This window comes from Petaurus breviceps, unplaced genomic scaffold (genome assembly GCF_028583685.1).
Source record: "Petaurus breviceps papuanus isolate PSGF00001 unplaced genomic scaffold, PetGlider_PUasm1.0 178, whole genome shotgun sequence".
In the NCBI taxonomy this organism is placed as follows: domain Eukaryota; kingdom Metazoa; phylum Chordata; class Mammalia; order Diprotodontia; family Petauridae; genus Petaurus; species Petaurus breviceps.
The window spans coordinates 8,494,473-8,512,941 of NW_027185777.1; the positions used below are offsets into that span (position 1 = coordinate 8,494,473).

Sequence of the window (18,469 nt, forward strand, 5' to 3'; positions counted from 1 at the left end):
CTCAATTTTGTAAAATTTCATTTCAGAAAGGCATATTTATCAATGGATTTCTTATATAGAATGATATGTACACATAGTGTCTTCTTTTTTTTTTTTGGACTGGACCAATTTATTGGTATAGGGAGCTCCCTTTAAGTCAACTACCAGGCCTAAGTATTCTCCAAGAAGACATCATTTAGTGAAAACATAGATAAGAAAATATAAGACTGTATTTAATGACTAATTTTTTTTTTCCCTCTAAGATCCATGAACTAGAACAGTATTGGTTCTACCTAAATCAGAAAGAAAATGCTTCAAACATGACTTGGTATTTGAAAAAGTAAATGACATTATTACAGGTACTCACAAATTATTCTGTATGCTGCCTTGAATCCGAAGTCTGTGTTACGAGAGTTACTGTAGAAATTGAGCGTTATCGGGCCAGTGAGGCTCATGCTTTCAGGAATTTCATTACCACAAAATGTAGCAGTGGGTGTGGAGGTTGCCTGGTAACCTCGGATAATTTTTACTCCATCATTGATACAACTTCCACTTAAGGCTGAGGGTGCTATTAAAAATAAAAAGGTAAGAGAGGTGATACTTAGTAGCTGGAACAGTGAAGATTAATACTAGTAAGCATGAAACGAAAACTGCAATGCAATTTAATGGGAATTCTTGTGACTTTGTAGACATTGGACCATTGGTCCTCAGGGTATCCATTAAGGAATGATTCACTGGTCATCATGTGATTTCCACACTGGTGTTACAACTGATGCAGAACAAGTACCTGCAGACTAAGCACCTGTCCAGGTAGTGGTGACCCAGAATGGCTATCTCAGCAGCATGCCCTCTCTAACTTAATTCATTGCAGAGTATGTCAATAAACCAGTGACCTGTGATTTTTTCCTTGTGGGGACTCCCTCCATCCAGCACACATCATGGCATATAATTTAAAATCTTACAGGACTGTCTAAAGTTCAGAGTTGTGGTAGGTGATATGTCCATAGGCATACAGTTATTAAGAATCAGGAACAGTATATGGACTCAGGTCTTCCTGAATCCCCAGTGAGTATGCTGCCCTTTATAATAGATTCCTTCTCCATGCTTCAGCTTATATGTTCCAATAATAAATGGGGTCATATGCATGGTGCATTTTGAAAAGCTTACTCTGCTTTGCACACTAAGATGAACTCTGCTTCTTGCTGAAACAAAGGTGACACCGACTCTCAAGTACAATAAGCATAGTCTTGTTTCAAAATAAACAGGCTTGGGAACAGGGCTGTGATTTCATTGATACAAGGACCTCCAAGAGAAAGAAAATCCCTCTATATTCTTATGTAGGTAAACATCAAGAAAAGCTGGAAAGCTTTAAAAAAAGAAGAAGAAATAAGGACAAGAAACCTGAGAGGGATAATGAAGAGGGGCAGTAATGTCACCTAGTCTTCTTTGGTGACAGTGGCATGCGTGGGGGGTTTATAAGTTAACTCTGTGTCTATGAACTTGAGCTCTTATTGAAAATTCCATAGGTAGAGCCACCAGCTTGCCTTCCTGATCTGTCAGTACTCATTCAGGGATTCACACAGTATCTCATATTGCCACACTATAGGGATAATTCTCATGGCAGTTGTCTATTTAATTTAAAATTAGAGTATTTTTAAGTTACTATTTCATCAGAAAACTGAATTCATTTTTTTCTAAAAATTTATAGAAAATAATGGTTTTTCTAAAATAATGTAGTCTACCATTTAAAAGTCTACTATTGTTTTAAGTGTGGTGTTTATTATGTACTACAGCAAAATAATTTTGGAAAGGAAAATATCACTAAAATTATGTCCATCATGTTAGTAATGAATTTATAGCCAAAATAAGAATTGCTTGTCAAGCAAGAAGGAATAATGAGAAATCAAAGTAATTAGAAGATTTTAGCAATAATCCTCAACTTCAGAATACATAAAACAAAGATGCTTTTAGTTTGAGATTCTCTCCCTCCTCATCCCCACCTCCTGACTTCCCTGGCTGTATCTCAGTTTCTTCATCTGTAAAATGAAACGACTGCATTCACTGGCTTCTAAGGTCTCTTTAAATCTAAATCTGTGATCTTATGATCCTGGTTCCAAATAACATTCACAATAATGTATTGCAAAATGAGTCTACTTGAAACAGTTGAGAAAGCCAAGGGAAGAGACGCCAAGTAGTTGAGCAATACCATCTCAGGGCTGGGTTGTTGGGGTTTTTGTTTTTGCTTTTTTTTGACAGTTTAAATGAAGTAAAAAAGTAAAGTGACAAATGTGCCAGATGGTACAACATAACCTTACTACATGTATTGGATTGAAAAATACAAATACTAACAATATGGAATCCTATGTCACCTCGGGGTTTCCTTCTCATTACACATAACATAGCAAACAAAACAGATTCCATGACCAGCAACATAAATGAAGGAAAGAATGAACACTTTCATTTCTAACTGCCCTATGTTTCTAATGTTCTTTCCAACAGGCTTTTATCCTGGGTGACCCATCAGAGGACAGGGGATGATTATGGAGACATGGTAAAATAGCCTCCTCCCTTTGTCTTGGTCTCTTTTTGACTAAGTGGCCTGGTATTGGCCTGGAGTAGTCAAATGCCTTGCCTGAGATTACTGCCCACACAATTACTTAAAATGGTTCTAGAAGAGCTAAGTAGAACCATATGTGGCAGAAAGATCTGAACTTCCCAATTCAATGGGGGCCACCTAGCTGGATGGAAATACCAGTCCTATGTGTATGAGACAGTTTCAATGAGTCATGAGTATTCAGAATGACCACATCTCCAGTCACATCTGATCTTACCACGTGAATGTAGACTATCTTTCATTGACCATATGAAGTAAGATCTCAATCCTCATTCAACCATTCAGGATATATATATGTACATATGGAAATTTTGTGGTAGCACTATGGCATACAGGATAGAATGCTTTACTTGGAAGGAGGAAACATGAATTCAAATCCCACCTCAGACCCTCACTACCTGTGTGATCACAGACAAGTCACTGACCCTCTCAAAGCCTGTTTCCTCATGATAATTTTCAGAGGAGATGATATTGCTGAAATAGGGTACACTACCAAAGAATTTTGATATTACATGTTAAGGTTGATTTCATCTGCCATCTTGAAGCAAAAACAGTAAGTTTCCAAATGTGCGTATCTTTTGCAGTTTTTAAACAATTCCAGTTAAATTTGGTATTTGAGTAGAAAGAAGTTGCAGAGATGCTTGGGACAGATTTGGGGTATCCCAAAAGTCTTACTATCATTTTAGACTGCTCTGAGACTTCTGGGACACCCTGCATGGTGAGTGAGGCCACTAGCATTGGGGGATGTGGTACAGAAAAGGAAAGAGAGATTGACACAAATGTAAAACAAACAGCTTATGCTAATGCTAAAAAGATATTATTTCAGTCAGAGCAAGATCAGTCCTGACTGAAGAAGACAGGGACAAAAGTATTTTTACAAACAAGGTACTTTAAGTTAGACTGCTACATACAACCTTATCATGTAGCTAACATACTTAGATAGCACTTTATGGTCTACAAGGTGCATTTCCTATGTTATCTCATGTGATCCCCACAGAAACCATGTGAAGAAAGTGCTAGCATCATCACCTCCATTTTACAAATGAGAAAACAGATGAGCCATATGGAAAAGGCAGCATATAAAATAATACATACAACATCATAAAAATACAAATAATGACATTTATATTCTGCTTTAAGGCCTGAAAAGCACTTAACGTTTTATCTAATAACCCTATGAGTCAGGTTTAATTATTTTCCCATTTTAGAGATAAAGGAACTGAGGCATAGTGAAGTTCAGTCACACAGCCAGGAAAGGTCTGAGGCAGGGTCTGATTTCCACTGCTCTATTCACTATACCTCTTAGCTGCCAATTATCAAAACACAGGTCATATGCTTGGAGCTAGAAGGTGACTGAGAGATTATCTAACCCAACCCCTCATTTTATAGATGAGGAAACTGAGAGATCCCTTACCCAGACACACAGTAATAAGTGGAAAGGGGGGGGGGCAGTGCTGGAAGCCTGGTCACCCGACTCCAAACCCAGCATGTTTTTCCATTAGACCACACTATCACACTGCTACAAGGTAGGGCCATCTACTCTGGGAGCATTCCTCCCCTTTGCTGATTTGGCACAGATGGTGATGGCCTGTAGGACAGCACGCATCTCTTTTAGTGAGTGGATGTCTTTATAAGAAAATGCTGCTTAGATTTGTTATTCTCTGACTCAGCAAGGCTTGGTCTTTTGTACCACCTTTCTGAAGGAGTTGTGCTTTCTTTCCTGTAACCTTGCCTATCTCTTATTCCCAATGAAAAAAAAGTGGGAGGAGGGTGGGGACAGCCTTTGCAATGAAAATATTTGACCTTGCTCAGGAAAAAGTCCTGTTTATATCTCTTTATTACATCATGCTGTTTGTATAAGGGAATTTGGTTAATAACCCTTGGATCTCTGTCTCTCTGTCCCTGTTATTCTTACCACGTTGTTGATGTTTAATAAATAAACCAATAAAGGTTTCTTTTAATATAACTGGTAAACAAGAATGAAATTCCTTTTTCCTTGCCTTTTAGGAATCTATCAAGGGCATCAAATATATGCTTAGAAATTATTCCCTGAGAAGCCTTTTGATTCTGAATACTTAACAATTCTTATATTTTTGTTGATTTGTTTTTATATCGCATTGATTTCTGAATATATTCTTCCTCTTCCCCTATGCTAGCATATATTATTATATATACTATATACTAGTATATATTATATAAAATAATTGCTAGTAATAAAAATTTTTAAAGAAAGTGGGACAAAAGCAGTTCAGTCCCAGCTCTGTCTGACAGCATGTGAACTATTCCATAGCCTTAACCCTGTACTTCTGCAATGATGGGAGTCAGATGTGTTTTGTTTTTTCAACTTTTCTTGAGAGCCAAGTCTGATCATTGTAATACACACTGTTCAGTTTCATTTTGGGAGGTTCCATTTGCCTAGCTGTCGTCATTGTGCATACAGTTTTCCCAGGTCTACTTAATCTTCAGTTCGCAGAAGTTATAAGATTCTGATTATTTATTATGACATAATCACATCATGTGACAATATCACTCAAGGATCATTTGAGCCTCTCTGTGTGGGGGAAGAGTAGCCTATCCATTAGTGGAAGCAGAAATCCTTTACTCTGGAAATCCTGAATGTCTGCTTTTGGAAAATGCATGCATGTGTGCATCGAGGAGTTCTCCAAACGATATTCCATTTCCATTACCAGAAAGTATTTTCCTCATGGTAATATTGTTTGGTATCCAGTTAGATCTGAACACAGGATCATAGATATAGATCTGTAGAGACCATTAAGTCCAAGCTTTTAATTTTAGAGCTAAGGAAACTGAGGTGCAGAGAGGTTGAAATTTTCATGTGGTCACCCAACTAGTCTCTCAGGCAGGGTCCTGGGTGTTGGATCTTTGCAGAGTAATTAGCTACCCACAGCTAGAAGTGGGGACCTTCTCTACTCTGGAAGGCCAAAAGAAAACAAAACAAAAAACAATGGCCACTCACCTTCTAGGTGGAAGGACACAAAGTTCAAGAGGACCATAGCTTGTGCATCTGCCTTGATGACATAGTTGCAGTCCATGTTGTCATCATACTGACTCGGGTAATTAGGAGAAACGATGTAACCTGATGGGCTTGTGAAGTTAGCTCCACACCCTGCATGGAGACAAAAATGTATCAGTAATAGCAGGGCTGTCATCCCACCCATCTTCAGTTGGATTACTGAAGACAGGAAAGGGCCATGATCCTTGGATGACCTTGTGTCCACAATTGACCACACAGTCCAGGCACTGGGCTCCATGATTAAGGAACCCAACAGCATGGGAGGAAAACAAGTTTTCTGTATATGGAAAAGGTGATGAGGTTTAATGGGTTAAGCACTGAAGAGAGATCTCACTATAAATGCAATGGGTAATCCTGGGCAAATCCTTTGTTTAAATGTCTTCTTAGGGATAAACTCACTATTTTTCTTTCTCTCTATCTCTTTCCCCCTTTCTCTCCCTCTGTTCCCCCTCTCCCTCCCCCCCTTACTTAGCCTCCTCCCCCTTCCTCATCTGAACCATCTGAGTAGGGAACTAACTCCTTCCCAGTGAAGAAATTCCCTCTACCAATGTGGATCAGAAATGGTTCTCTAATTTAGATTTTGTTAACCTCCCAGGACCCCAGGAAACTCTCTAGGATCATTTACCTCAGAGGGGTATAAGTAGTAAACAATATTTATGAAAATGAATACTGATGAAGATGGCAGAGTAGAAACAGGACTTCCGTGCTCCGCTCCCACTCCCACATCCTCCAATTCATGTAAAAAAATGACTCTAAACAAACTTTGGAGCTACAGAACCCACAAAATGACATGGAAAAGCTACCTTCCCGCTGAAGACAGTCAATCAGGCAGGTAGGAAGGGGCCAGCGCAGTGCTCTGGTTGCTGAGCCCAGCCCTGTGTGAGCCCAAGGTTTTAGCCTCAGGGCTGCTTGACCAGTTCTGGCTGGAGGGACTTCAGATCACCAGAAGCTGTGGTGGTTTCCAGAATTATTAACCCATAGATGCTAAGGACAAAAGTGAGAGGTCAGTGCAGTGTGGACTTTGGGAACTGGGTGTTCGGGAATGCGGCCCAGTCTTTACCCCCTGAAGGAGAAGTGGCAGAGGCGCCAAGGCTGTGCAGCCACCACCACATCACTGCTTCAGAGCTCGTGCCTTGCAGATTGTAGGGGAACCAAGTGACCAGTCTGAGGGGTAATTGTTCTTGCTTTAACCTGCTTGGATCTGGATTGCTCTCTAGGGTGGAAGTCCTGGGGTGCATGACCAGTTACCAAAGTGTGTGGAGGCTTCAGAGAGGGCACCCAACTAATACCTCCAGCAGCTGTGAAAACCCCAGCAATTTGGGACAAAGATCCCATTTCTGGTAGCAGAATTCTACTGTGGCAAAAAGCTCAAAAGTCAAGTAATTGAGTGGCAACTTGAGCAAGCAAATGAAGCAAAGTAAGCACAGCAATCTAACTTTACACTCCTATTCTGGGGGCAAAAAGGATCAAAGCATGGAAGAGGAGGAAGACAATGAAGTCAGTCAGAACTCCTGCACCAAAAGCTTCCAAGAAAAATATGAGCTGGTTAAAGGCCATAGAGGACCTTAAGAAAGATTTTGAAAACCAAATAAGAGAAGTAGAGGAAAAATTGGGAAGAGAAATGAGAACAATGCAAGAAAATTATGAAATGAGAGTCAACAACCTGACTGAAGAAAATAACACCTTAAAAACAGACTAACTCAAATGGCAAAAGAGGCTCAAAAAGCCAATGAGAAAAAGAATGCCTTAAAAAGCCAAATTCTCCAGATGGAAAAAGAATCTCAAAAGCTCACTGAAGAGAATCATTCCTTCAGAATTAGAGTGGACCAAATGGAAGCTAGTGACTTTATAAGAAATCAAGATACTATTAAACAGATCCAAATAAATGAAAGACTAGAAAGCAATGTGAAGTATCTAATTGGGAAAACAACTGACCTGGAAAATAGATCCAGGAGAGATAATTTAAAAATTATTGGACTACCTGAAAGCCATGATCAAAAAAAGAATCTAGAAATCATCCTTCAAAAATTCTCAAGGAAAATTGCCCTGATGTTTTAGAACCATGGGGCAAAACAGAGGTTGAAAGAATTCAAAACTGACCTCCTGAAAAAGATCCCAAAACGAAAACTCCTAGGAATATTATAGCCAGGTTCCAGAATTCCCAGATCAAGGAGAAAATATTACAAGCATCCAGGAAGAAACAATTTGAATACTGTGGAAACACAATCAGGATAACACAGAATCTGGCAGCTTCTACACTGAGGGATCTTGGAATATGATATTCCATAGGTCAAAGGAGCTAGGATTAAAACCAAGAATCACCTACCTAGCAAAACTGAGTATCATGTTTCAGGGGAAAATATGGTCATTTAATGGAATAAAGTACTTTCAAGCATTCTTATGAAAAACCCAGAGCTGAATAGAAAATTTGACATCCAGATACAAGAAGCAAGAGAAGCATGAGAAGGTAAACAGGGAAAAGAAATCACAAGGAACTTATCAAAGTTGAATTACTTATATTCCTACATGGAAAAACAATAATTGTAACTTATGAAACTTTTCTAAGTATGAGAATAGTTGAAGGGAATAGAAATATATATGTGTGTGTATGTATACATACTTATATATGTCTATATAGGAGGGTATATGGGTGTATGAAAACACATGTGAGTGTGTGTATATATGTCTACAGGTATACATAGACAGAGGGCACAGGACCAATTGAATGGGAAGGGATGATACTTAAAAGGTCAAACTAAGAGGTGAGAGAGGATGAGAGGAGATGGGGAGAGACAGAATGGGGTAAATTATCTCATATAGAAGAGGCAAGGGAAAATGGTTACAATGGAGGGGAAGAACAGGAAGGCAAAATGGAATGAGTCAACCTTATTCTCATTGAATTTGGCTTAGGGAGGGAATGACATACATACTAAATAGGGTATGTCACCCTACAGGAGAGTAGAGGGGAAGGGGATGAGAGGGGGGATGATGGAAGAGAGGGCAGGCTGGGGGGAGAGAAGTTGGAAGCACCCACTTTTGAAAAGGGACAGGCTCAAAGTAGAGAATAGAACAAGTGGGGGGTTGGATAGGATGGAGAAAAATATAGTCAGTCTTTCACAATATATCCACTATGGAAATGTTTTGCGTAGCTACACATATACAACCTATATTGAATTGCTTATCTTGCCAGTAAGGGTGGGTGACAAGGGAGGAAGGAAAAGAGTCTGGAATTCAAAGTTTTAAAATTAAATGTTTAAATATATATATGATTTTACATGTAACTGGGAAATAAGATATACAGGCACTGGGGCATAGAGATCCACTATGCCCCACTGGAAAGTCAGAGAGGGGATGGGAGCAGATATGGGAAACAGCAGATTGGGGGAGGGGATATTCAGTGGGATCCCTGTTTTGGGGTGGTGGGTAGGGGAAAAATGGGGAGAAAATTTGTAACTCAAAATCTCATGGAGATGAATGATGTAAATCAAAAAATTAAAAAGAGAAAAAAAGTAAATGAATACTGATAAAATAATTTATAATTTATGAAAATGAATACTGATAAAATAATTCATAAGTGTCATAGATTTTATATATACATATGTAATTTATAATACATGTATCTGTACATATTCACACCTATTAAAGAAATTCATTCTGTGACTAGAACTAGACTAAGATTGTTTTTTTTTTGCTATCCCATTATAATTGTGCTCCAAAGACATTAGCTGTGGGGAAAAAATGAAGAATAACCCCTTCCTCTTTCCTGATTCACACTCTTATTAGCTAACTCACTTCCTTCCGTGGTCCTGTAAACAGGATTACTATACTCAACCAAACTGTGAGATAAATATAATCCACAAAAATCAGGGGAAAGCCACAGTCAGAATTTTATTTGCAGAATTTCTGACTTCATTTCTTCCCTTCCAAACTCCTTCCTTCCTTCTATAACTCATCTCTTTCAATGCTCATTGCAAGAATCCCTGGTCTCAGAGGCATTATTCTTCAATTTCTCTCATCCCCTCCCTCAGTCATTCTTCCCAAAGTCCAAGTGTGCTGAGTATCCCTTCCCTTCTCTTCATGCTACTTGGAACGAGGGAGACCCGAGTGCAATTCTTGCCTCAAACCCTTTTGTGGGACTCTAGGTAAATCCTTCCACCTCCTTTAGCCTCCTTTTCCTCATTTGTAGAATGGTAATTGTAAGAGGACCTACTTCATAGGGTTCTGAGAATAAAATGATATATTATCCATAAAAGACATTGCTGACCTTAAAGTGCTTTAGAGACTGGCTATGATTATTAATGTTGTTGTTACACTTTCAAGAAAATCTCTCATTGAATTCCAATCCTTTTGGACAACAATTTGCTCTGCCTGGAGTCAAACCCCTGACTTTCTATTCTAACTGCATATAGCTACCCCAGGTCTCCACCCAAAACTGCATTTAGACATGAAATTTGGTTCTTAGTACACTTTACTGTTAAGTTATGTCCTGGTTTCATGCTTTTATTTTAGTATTTGTGTTTATATACTCGTGGGAGTTCATTTCTGTGCCTTGATGAGAACTTAGGAGTCTAAATCACTTTACATCCATTTTACAGATGAAGAAACTTTGGGTTACACAACTAATTAGTAGCAAGTTTGGGAGTAGTCTCTGACTCCTAGACATCTGTCTTCCCCAAAGCCTATGATATCTATCTCCCTCACTTAATGTAATTGTTTCTGTCCTAGTTAGCCTAAAATTTCAGAAGTAGAGTGCTCTGTCTGCTATTATTGCTGTAGCACTACAGGTTCCTAGGAACTTGGTATACTAATATTTGTGATGTCCACTGTCACTGAGAAACTCATTGCTTCCTATGAGAAATGATGGGGTGTGAGTGTGAGTTTAGAAAAAACATGGAAAGTAAAGCAAGAAGAACCAGAAAATCATTGTGCACAGGAACAGCAATGTTGGGACAATGATCAGATGTGAAAGACTGGGATACCCTGATCAATATAATGATCCCAGACAATTCCAAAGGCCTGATGATGGAAAAAAATGCTATCCACCTCTAGAGAGAGAACTGATAAACTCTGAGTGAACATTCAAGTATAATTTTCTCACTCTATTTTTCTTGCTTTGTTTGAAATATGGCTAATATAGAAATATGTTTGTCATGATTTCACATGTATAATTGATATCATATTGTTTGCCTTCTCAGTGGGTGGGAGAGGGCATAGGAGGTAGGGAGAGAATCCGGAACTCAAAAATTAAAAAGAATGTTAAAAATAAGTAAGTTATTTTTAAGTAAAAAAGCCACCTCATAGCTTTCCAATTCAATCTCTAAAACATTATAGAAATATAGTACAATCTAGGAGGTGGTGATGGTGCCTCAGTTTCATGGGTAGAACTAAAGGGATATTCTTTGCTTGAGTCTGGATCTCTGCACCAGCTTTGGAGAGGTTTATAATGATTGACTGGATAATATTTATACTTCATCCTGCCTCTTTGAATTCCTATCTCATGCCCAGACCACACCGCCTTCATCTTTCTACTGTTGCAATTCTTCTCTTTCTTTTAGGACTAATCCAAGGATCACATCTTTCATGAAGTCTTCCCTGATATTCACACTCCAAGCTGCAAGGGTTCTCCTTTCCCTAATTTCTTAGAACTCTTCGTCTAGACTCTGTTCTTATTCCATTCTACTTTATATAATTTGTCTATATCACTGGTATACAAAACCTATACTTGCTAATTATAAGTTTTCAAAAAGTAGGAACTATGTCATTTTTCATTTTTTGTAATCTAGAACCATACTTTGATAATGCTAGTGTTGATAAAAAAATTTCATTTAATTGAATTAAATTTAAATTATGTCATTTTTAAAGATGACATTTTAAAGCACCTTTCAAAGCAAACAAATGCCCCAGGGATAACTGGGTACTAAACTTGACTTTTCCCTTTATTACTTCATTCTAAATCATCTTAGGTTGTAGTCAAAAATTCTTCCCAGTGATTTTTCTTTAAGGCATTCCAAAAAACCCAGCAGATGATCCAGAGTCCTTTCTAGAATTTCTGCCTTCCACTGTGAGCTAGCTCAGTGATAAAATATCCTGGGGGTACTTTTTCTCAATGGACAATTCTCTGGTGAAGTGGGGGAAAATACTATATTTAAACCAGAGAACTCTGGGCTACTTGCACCCTTGTTTGAAATTATTTAATTTCTCTGGTCCTCAGTTTCCTCATTTGCAAAATGGAGAGGGTTAGACTGATCTACAAAATTCTTTCTAGCTCTAACCCTAGGATTCATTAGCACACTTCTCCCTTAGCTTAAGCTGAAGAACTCATGGACAAGGCATTATTTTATTTCTCCAACATCCTTGTTTTCCCAGTGACTGCATCCTTCCTCAACAAGCAACAGAACAAACAACTGCCCAGAAGCCTGATGCTCTCTGAAGCCAAAAAAATATTTCCCTTCCATGTGAGGAAAGCAATAAAACAGCCACTTTTCTTCTCTCCTCTTTCTCAAGCCAGAACCCATTATGTTTAATTCATTAGTCGTGGATAGAAGGTCCTTCTAGTGGTGGTCTGGGATAAAAACTTCCTCACTCTAACTGAATTGTATATCTGGAAAAAGAATGTTGTCAACATGATAACATTATATTAATGAATGTTTTATAAATTATGATTTTCAGTCAGACCATGTTGATTTCAACAGGTAGTTTCTGTGGATTTTTTTCATGATTAGAAAGACTCAGAGTGTTTTTGTTAGGGCACAATTGCTTATTCATTTATTTCATTTTGTGTATTTTCTATAGGAGTATATAGTAGCCTATTGCCTTATTGAAGACTCCCTGCCATGTTCCCTGGCTCTAAGTGTGGTGTTCCTTCTATTACACCATGGCACTTCCTTAGGCTGGGCTACCACTGGGTTCTAAGAAATAGTCTCAACATATAGAATTGGTGCCTTGGGACCAGGGATTTGTTTGTTGGTTTTCTTAAAGACCCCCTCAGGTGGCACAGAATCCAAACCTATGGCAACAGAAACCCAGACTAAAGAAGGGTTGGTCCTAAGGAACCTTAGAGCATTTTTTAAAAACCTGGTACAGTTCCCACTCTAGTATAAAACACACAACCTTGAATCATAATACTTCAAGGGGAAGTTTTAGTTTGAAACTTGAGTTAAAAACATTTCAAGAGGAAAAAACCCTAATTGGATTTTAACTGTCAGCTGAAAGGAGGGATTGATTCAGATGGGCTTTTAATCACCATCAGTTCTCCAAATGACTATACACCTTCAGAGAAATCCAAAGACCACATTTTTATTCAAGAGTGATGAGAGTTTAGGATGTAGGATTCAGGGCACTTTATCTTCATTACTAGTGTTACTTTTTCTTGTTAATACCAAAAGATACTAATGTAAAGAACTAGTCTCAGAATTGTGATCTGACCAACACAGCAGACTTCTCTTTCTTTGAGGAAGCACTTACAGTCAGATATTGAGATCTTTGATCTGTAATGGAGGAGGGAAGGAGCAGATACTAACAAATCATATGAGTACAGTCTGTTGCTTCTTTCCCTAATAAGGGAGTGGGCTGAGGGGAAAGTGTGTGCTTCTTAGAGTCATCAGCAGGGTGGGTTCTACTGCCACATCTTCACCAAACTGAGGACCACATGGGAGTGATTCCAATACATTACAACAAAGGAAATGGAATGGTTTAGGAAAATGTTTTGAGATTAACTCCCTTTGTCTTTTTCTGCCCTCTCCCCAATCTCCCAGGGAAGCTCATATGTTCTTTATTATTTACTTTATGCTAGAACAGGGGCTCATAACCTGGGATCTGGGACCTTTTAAAATATTTGATGACTTGATTTTAATATAATTATTTTCTTTTCTGAGTCTGTGTATCTTTATGCATTTATAAACATTATTTGAGAAGTGATCCATAAAGTTCAGTATTAAAGGGGATCATGACTCAAAACGGTAAAGAATTTTGTTCTACATTAGAAGATACAAAATGGATAATTTTAATTATAATAAAATTTTTAAATTTTGCACAAATAAAACCAATGCAACCAAGATTAAAAGGAAAGCAGAAAACTAGGGGGAAATTTTTATAGCAAAAATCTCTGATACAGGTCTCATTTCTCAAAAATATAGAGAATTGAGTCAAATTTATAAGAATACAAGTCATTCCCCAATTGATAAATGGTCAAAGAATATGAAAGGACAGTTTTCAGGCAAAAAAAATCAAAGCTATCTATAGTGATGAAAAAATGTTCTAAATCACTATTTACTTGATAAATGTAAGTGAAAACAATTCTGAAGTACAACCTCACATCTATCAAATTGGTTAATATGACAGAAAAAGAAAATAGACAGTGTTGGAGGGGATATGGAAAAAATGGAATTAATATACTGTTGGTGGAGATATGAATTGATCCAACCATTCTGGAGAGCAATTTGGAACTATGTGCTAAAGTCAATAAAACTTTGCACACCTTTTCATCGAGTAAAAAAAGGGCAATTGTGCAAAAACATTTATAATAACTCTGTGGTAGCAAAGAAGCAGAAATTGAGGGGATGTCCATCAGCTGGGGAATGATTAAACAAATTGTGGCATGTGAATTTAATAGGATACTATTGTGCTTTAGGAAATGAAAAGCAGGATGATTTCAGAAAAACCTGGAAAGACTTACATGAACTGATGCAGTGAAGTAAGTAGAACCAGGGGAACACTGTACACAGTTATAGCAATACTTTACAATGATAGTATGAATGACTTGGCTATTATCGGCAATACAACGATCCAGGATAATTCCAAAAGACTCATGATGAAAAATTCTATGCACATCCAGAGAAAGAACTGAAAGAATCTAAATGCAGATTGAAACATACTATTTTTCACTTTATTATTTTGTGTGGCGTTTTTTTTTGGTCTTTCACAACAGGATTAATATGGAAATATGTTTTGCATGATTGCACAAGTATAATCTATATCAAATTGCTTATCACCTTAGAGAGGGAAGGAAAGGAGGGAGGGAGAGATTTGGAACTCAAAATTTAAAAAAAATGAATGTTAAAAATTGTTTAACATGTAACAGGGAAAAAATAAAATATTGTTTAAAATATAATTCTTGCTCTAAAAGGACACAAATATTTGAATGTGAGTAGTTTCAGAATTCTGAGAAGAAATCACAACAGTGAACCCATTGTCCATTTGAATTAGGGGTGATGTTGCATGCAGGAACACTCCTTGAACCATCTGCAAATAATTTTCTGTGTAAATCATCTATGTGTTAACCTAGATTTCATTTAATTCAACCAATCAGGATACCACTGTGGTTCTAAAATTTTGCCAGCCTTGGTGGCATGGAAGAATTTCACAATCTGTCATGCTTTATATAACCCTCCAACATTCTAGGGAGAAGGGAAGAGGCTTCTTAAAATTAGAGTAATAACTATTATTATTATTATCCAGAACTACTATAGTTCTCTAAGACGCATGTGAAAGATCTGGAATGAGAGGGTTCAAACAAACAAATCAAACAAACCATAAGCACTTGCTGTGTGCTTAAGGGACATACAAGGTCTGAGCCATTGTCCCTGCCCCCATACCTATAATATACAAGAACAGATGATAAAGGGCATGCAAAGGGTACAAAAAAATGGGGGATGAAATTTGAGGGATACATAACAAACGTAGAATCAGGGAAAGCTTCTTGCAGTCTGGGCTTCTAAAGGATGGACCCAATGGGCACAGAGGGTGGAATGAGAGCTTTCATGGTGTCAGGAGAAATGTCAGAAAAGGCATGGAGACAGGAAAGCACAGGGCCCTGACGCTCACTGTTAGAACTATCTCCTGCTGCCTATTTCTTTCCTCCACCTCCACCAGTCACCTGCCTGGTGTCTGTAGCCTGTTTCTTGAACTTGATTTTGCAGTTGCATTTCACTTGCTCATTCTTCAGTGGGCTTCTCTCCTGGCTCCAGACCTCCCTTTGGACACTTGTTACCTCTGGAAGGCCAGATCCTTAACATTTGAGCTTTGTCTTCTTGAAGTCTAAGAGGGGACCTCAAAATGGTTTGGTCCAACCTGCACCTGACCAGGAGTCCCCCTTGACAACTCCCTCAAGAAACGGCCACTTCAGCTTCCCCTGAAGAGCTCTAGCAAGGGGAAGTTGACCACTTCCAAGGGCAGTCCATCCCACTTTTGGATAGCTCTAATTGTCAATAACACTTTCCTCACCTAGAGGCAAAAGTTGCCTCTTAATTGCTTCTTATAGTCCCAGTTGCACAGGACAACCTTTTGAATACTCTCCTATGGTTATCATGTCTTCAAGTCTTCTCTTTTCTAAATTAAATGTCCCCAGTTCAATAGATCCTCAAGTGACAAGGTTTGGAGTTCTCTGACCATCCTAGTTACCTTCCCCTGAAAATCTCCAGTTTGTTCATTTATTTTTTAATATTTCCCAGAACTAGACACAGGACAGAATACAATAAGATTGTCATTTCTATCACATTCCATGTTCTGAACACTATTCCTTTCCTAATGCATCCTAGAATGACAACAGCTTTTTTGAGCGCCATATTGTACCAATGTCTCATATGGAAAGTTTTCAGTCTACTAAGAGCCCTGATCTCTCATAATAATATTGGCTTAAGCACCTTTTATTCATGCGGAACTTATTAATTATTTGTGAAGTTGGTTTTCTGAACTCAAGTATAGTTCTTTTTACATTGATTTATGTTCAATTTTATCTTATATTTAAATCATCATTCTCGTCTGTTAAACTTTTTAATTTTCTTTAGATCCTGATAACATCTGCCATTATTTTAATGATGGCTCCTAGGTTTGACATCTGCAAATTTGATATAATTGCCATCCTGGTCTTCATCCCAGTCATTGACAAAAAATGCTAAATCAGACCAGACATAGCCCTGGGGCACTCTACAGAGACCCCCCCTCAAGGGTGACACTGGTTCCTTAATGGACAGTAGTCTACTTTTTATGTTCACTCTTTCAACCCACCTCACCACAGGATCATCTACCTCAGATTTATCCTTGTCATGGCCATCTCTTGCCTATTAAATGCCAATGTCCCAGCCAGTTATGACATCCTTAAGCCTTGTAGAGTTGTGGAGTTGTGGTACTTACTGCTTACGTATGACGCAGAGAAGCCTTGTCCTACGTCATCCTGGGATTGGAACACTGCAGTGAAGGAGTTTCTTGGAATGATGAGAGAACTGGGAGGCACACTTCCACAACCTGTGACCAATAGGGCTGCTTCTGTTTCCTCAGTCCCTGCCCAAACCTAGCAAGTTCATAGGATGATTTATTATTTTCAGTATCTCTTCAACATTTAAAAATCTTGTACATTTCTAGACATACTCCTCCATAGAATTCAAAGAAACAATAAACAAATATTTTTAAAACTGTACTTTCCTTTTAATTTTTGAGTTGATTCATTCAGGAATGTGTCTATATGTCCTTCTTTAAGGAGACAGTGTCTATTTTTATATGGATATGAAATTTGATATCTTTGATTCTTTGATCAATTCAAAGATTCTAATCCAACTATTTCTAGATTTCCTCATCTAGTAAGCAGTCTCTTAGTAAGTGAGGAGGTTAGCCAATTAATGTGTGAAGATTATTGCATTGGGTGCTGCATGCCTCAGAAGATGTGATCCTCTCCTCAAGGAGCTTAAAATTGAGTTGTAGAGACCAAATAGTATGCATGCAATGAACATTTACTGAATAAGCAAATGAAAATTACATTTTACTCCAACACTTTAAGATCTGTGACATTGTCAATGATTGATCCCTTCTCCTATGCATATCATTACCTCTCTATACCTCTAGTAAGTAATCTGAATCACTGTATCAGAAAAAAAAAAGTTGATGGCCAATATTCTGTTGAAAAGTTTAGCCAAATTTAGTTAGCTAGTTCTTTGTCCAATAGTTATATACTCTATTGCTGGGCCCCTGAGCAAAGAGAATGCAGCTCTCCTCTACTACTCTCTACTTTTCTGTGGGACTAATATTGTGTAACTAGAAGTATAATGTGGCCCAACAGTGGAAAACAGTATTTTTAAACAGTTCAGTCTCCAGATGGGTGCATATAACGTATTTTCAAATTACCAAATTTTCTGGTTCATTTTATTTAAAATGTTAGCTCTGTAGGTCAATTCCTAAGCACTAAGCACCTAGGAGACACATAAGAATCTTACATAAAGTCAAACTATGGTTGCTTAGAAGTGGGAAGGTGGATGACTTTGAAGTACTTGAGAACAAAAAAGCTATGGAATTTCTGTCAGATGCTGAAGATGAATGCAAACCAGTAATCCAACCTTAGTCCAAGGCATTGATTGAATTTCTTTTAGTTCACTCACCATGGAAATTATATATGATCATTTTAGCCTCAGTCAGTAAGCTAGTAAGCTTGCTGCATGATCCTGGGCTAAGTCCTTTAACCACTCTCTGCCTCAGTTTCCTCAACTGTAAGGGGAAAATTATAATAGCATCTACCTCCCAAGTTTATTGTAAGGATCAAATGAGATAATAATTAATTGTAAAGTACTTAACATGATATCTGACACATGATAAGAAATATATGTATATGTTATTATTATTATTATGCTCTAAGCATAATCACAAGGTAATCAACACCCAGCATATACTCATAAATTACTGGAATGTAAGTGATAAGCAAAGGTAGATGTTGAAATATGCCTCATATCTAAACACTGAAGCTTTTCTGAAGTCAGGAATCACACAGATTAAATGCTGTCCTTTGGCCTAACAGCAGTATTTCTGCAATAATGATGATGATGATTAATTCTTAAATTTCTATCCCCCTGTTGGGATTA

At 37.9% G+C, this 18,469-nt stretch overlaps 1 protein-coding gene across 1 annotated transcript in view; it reads right to left on the reverse strand.

The window, feature by feature from the left end:
• The window catches only part of CUBN (cubilin), a 298,821-nt gene that overhangs the window by 54,945 nt on the left and 225,407 nt on the right, over nt 1-18,469 (reverse strand). Inside the window, exons 55-57 of the mRNA XM_069086260.1 lie at nt 16,758-16,914; nt 5,571-5,720; nt 347-547 (exon numbers count right to left, since the gene is read on the reverse strand). Coding sequence (XP_068942361.1) covers nt 347-547; nt 5,571-5,720; nt 16,758-16,914 — 508 coding nt within the window. The remainder of the gene's footprint in view (nt 1-346; nt 548-5,570; nt 5,721-16,757; nt 16,915-18,469) is intronic.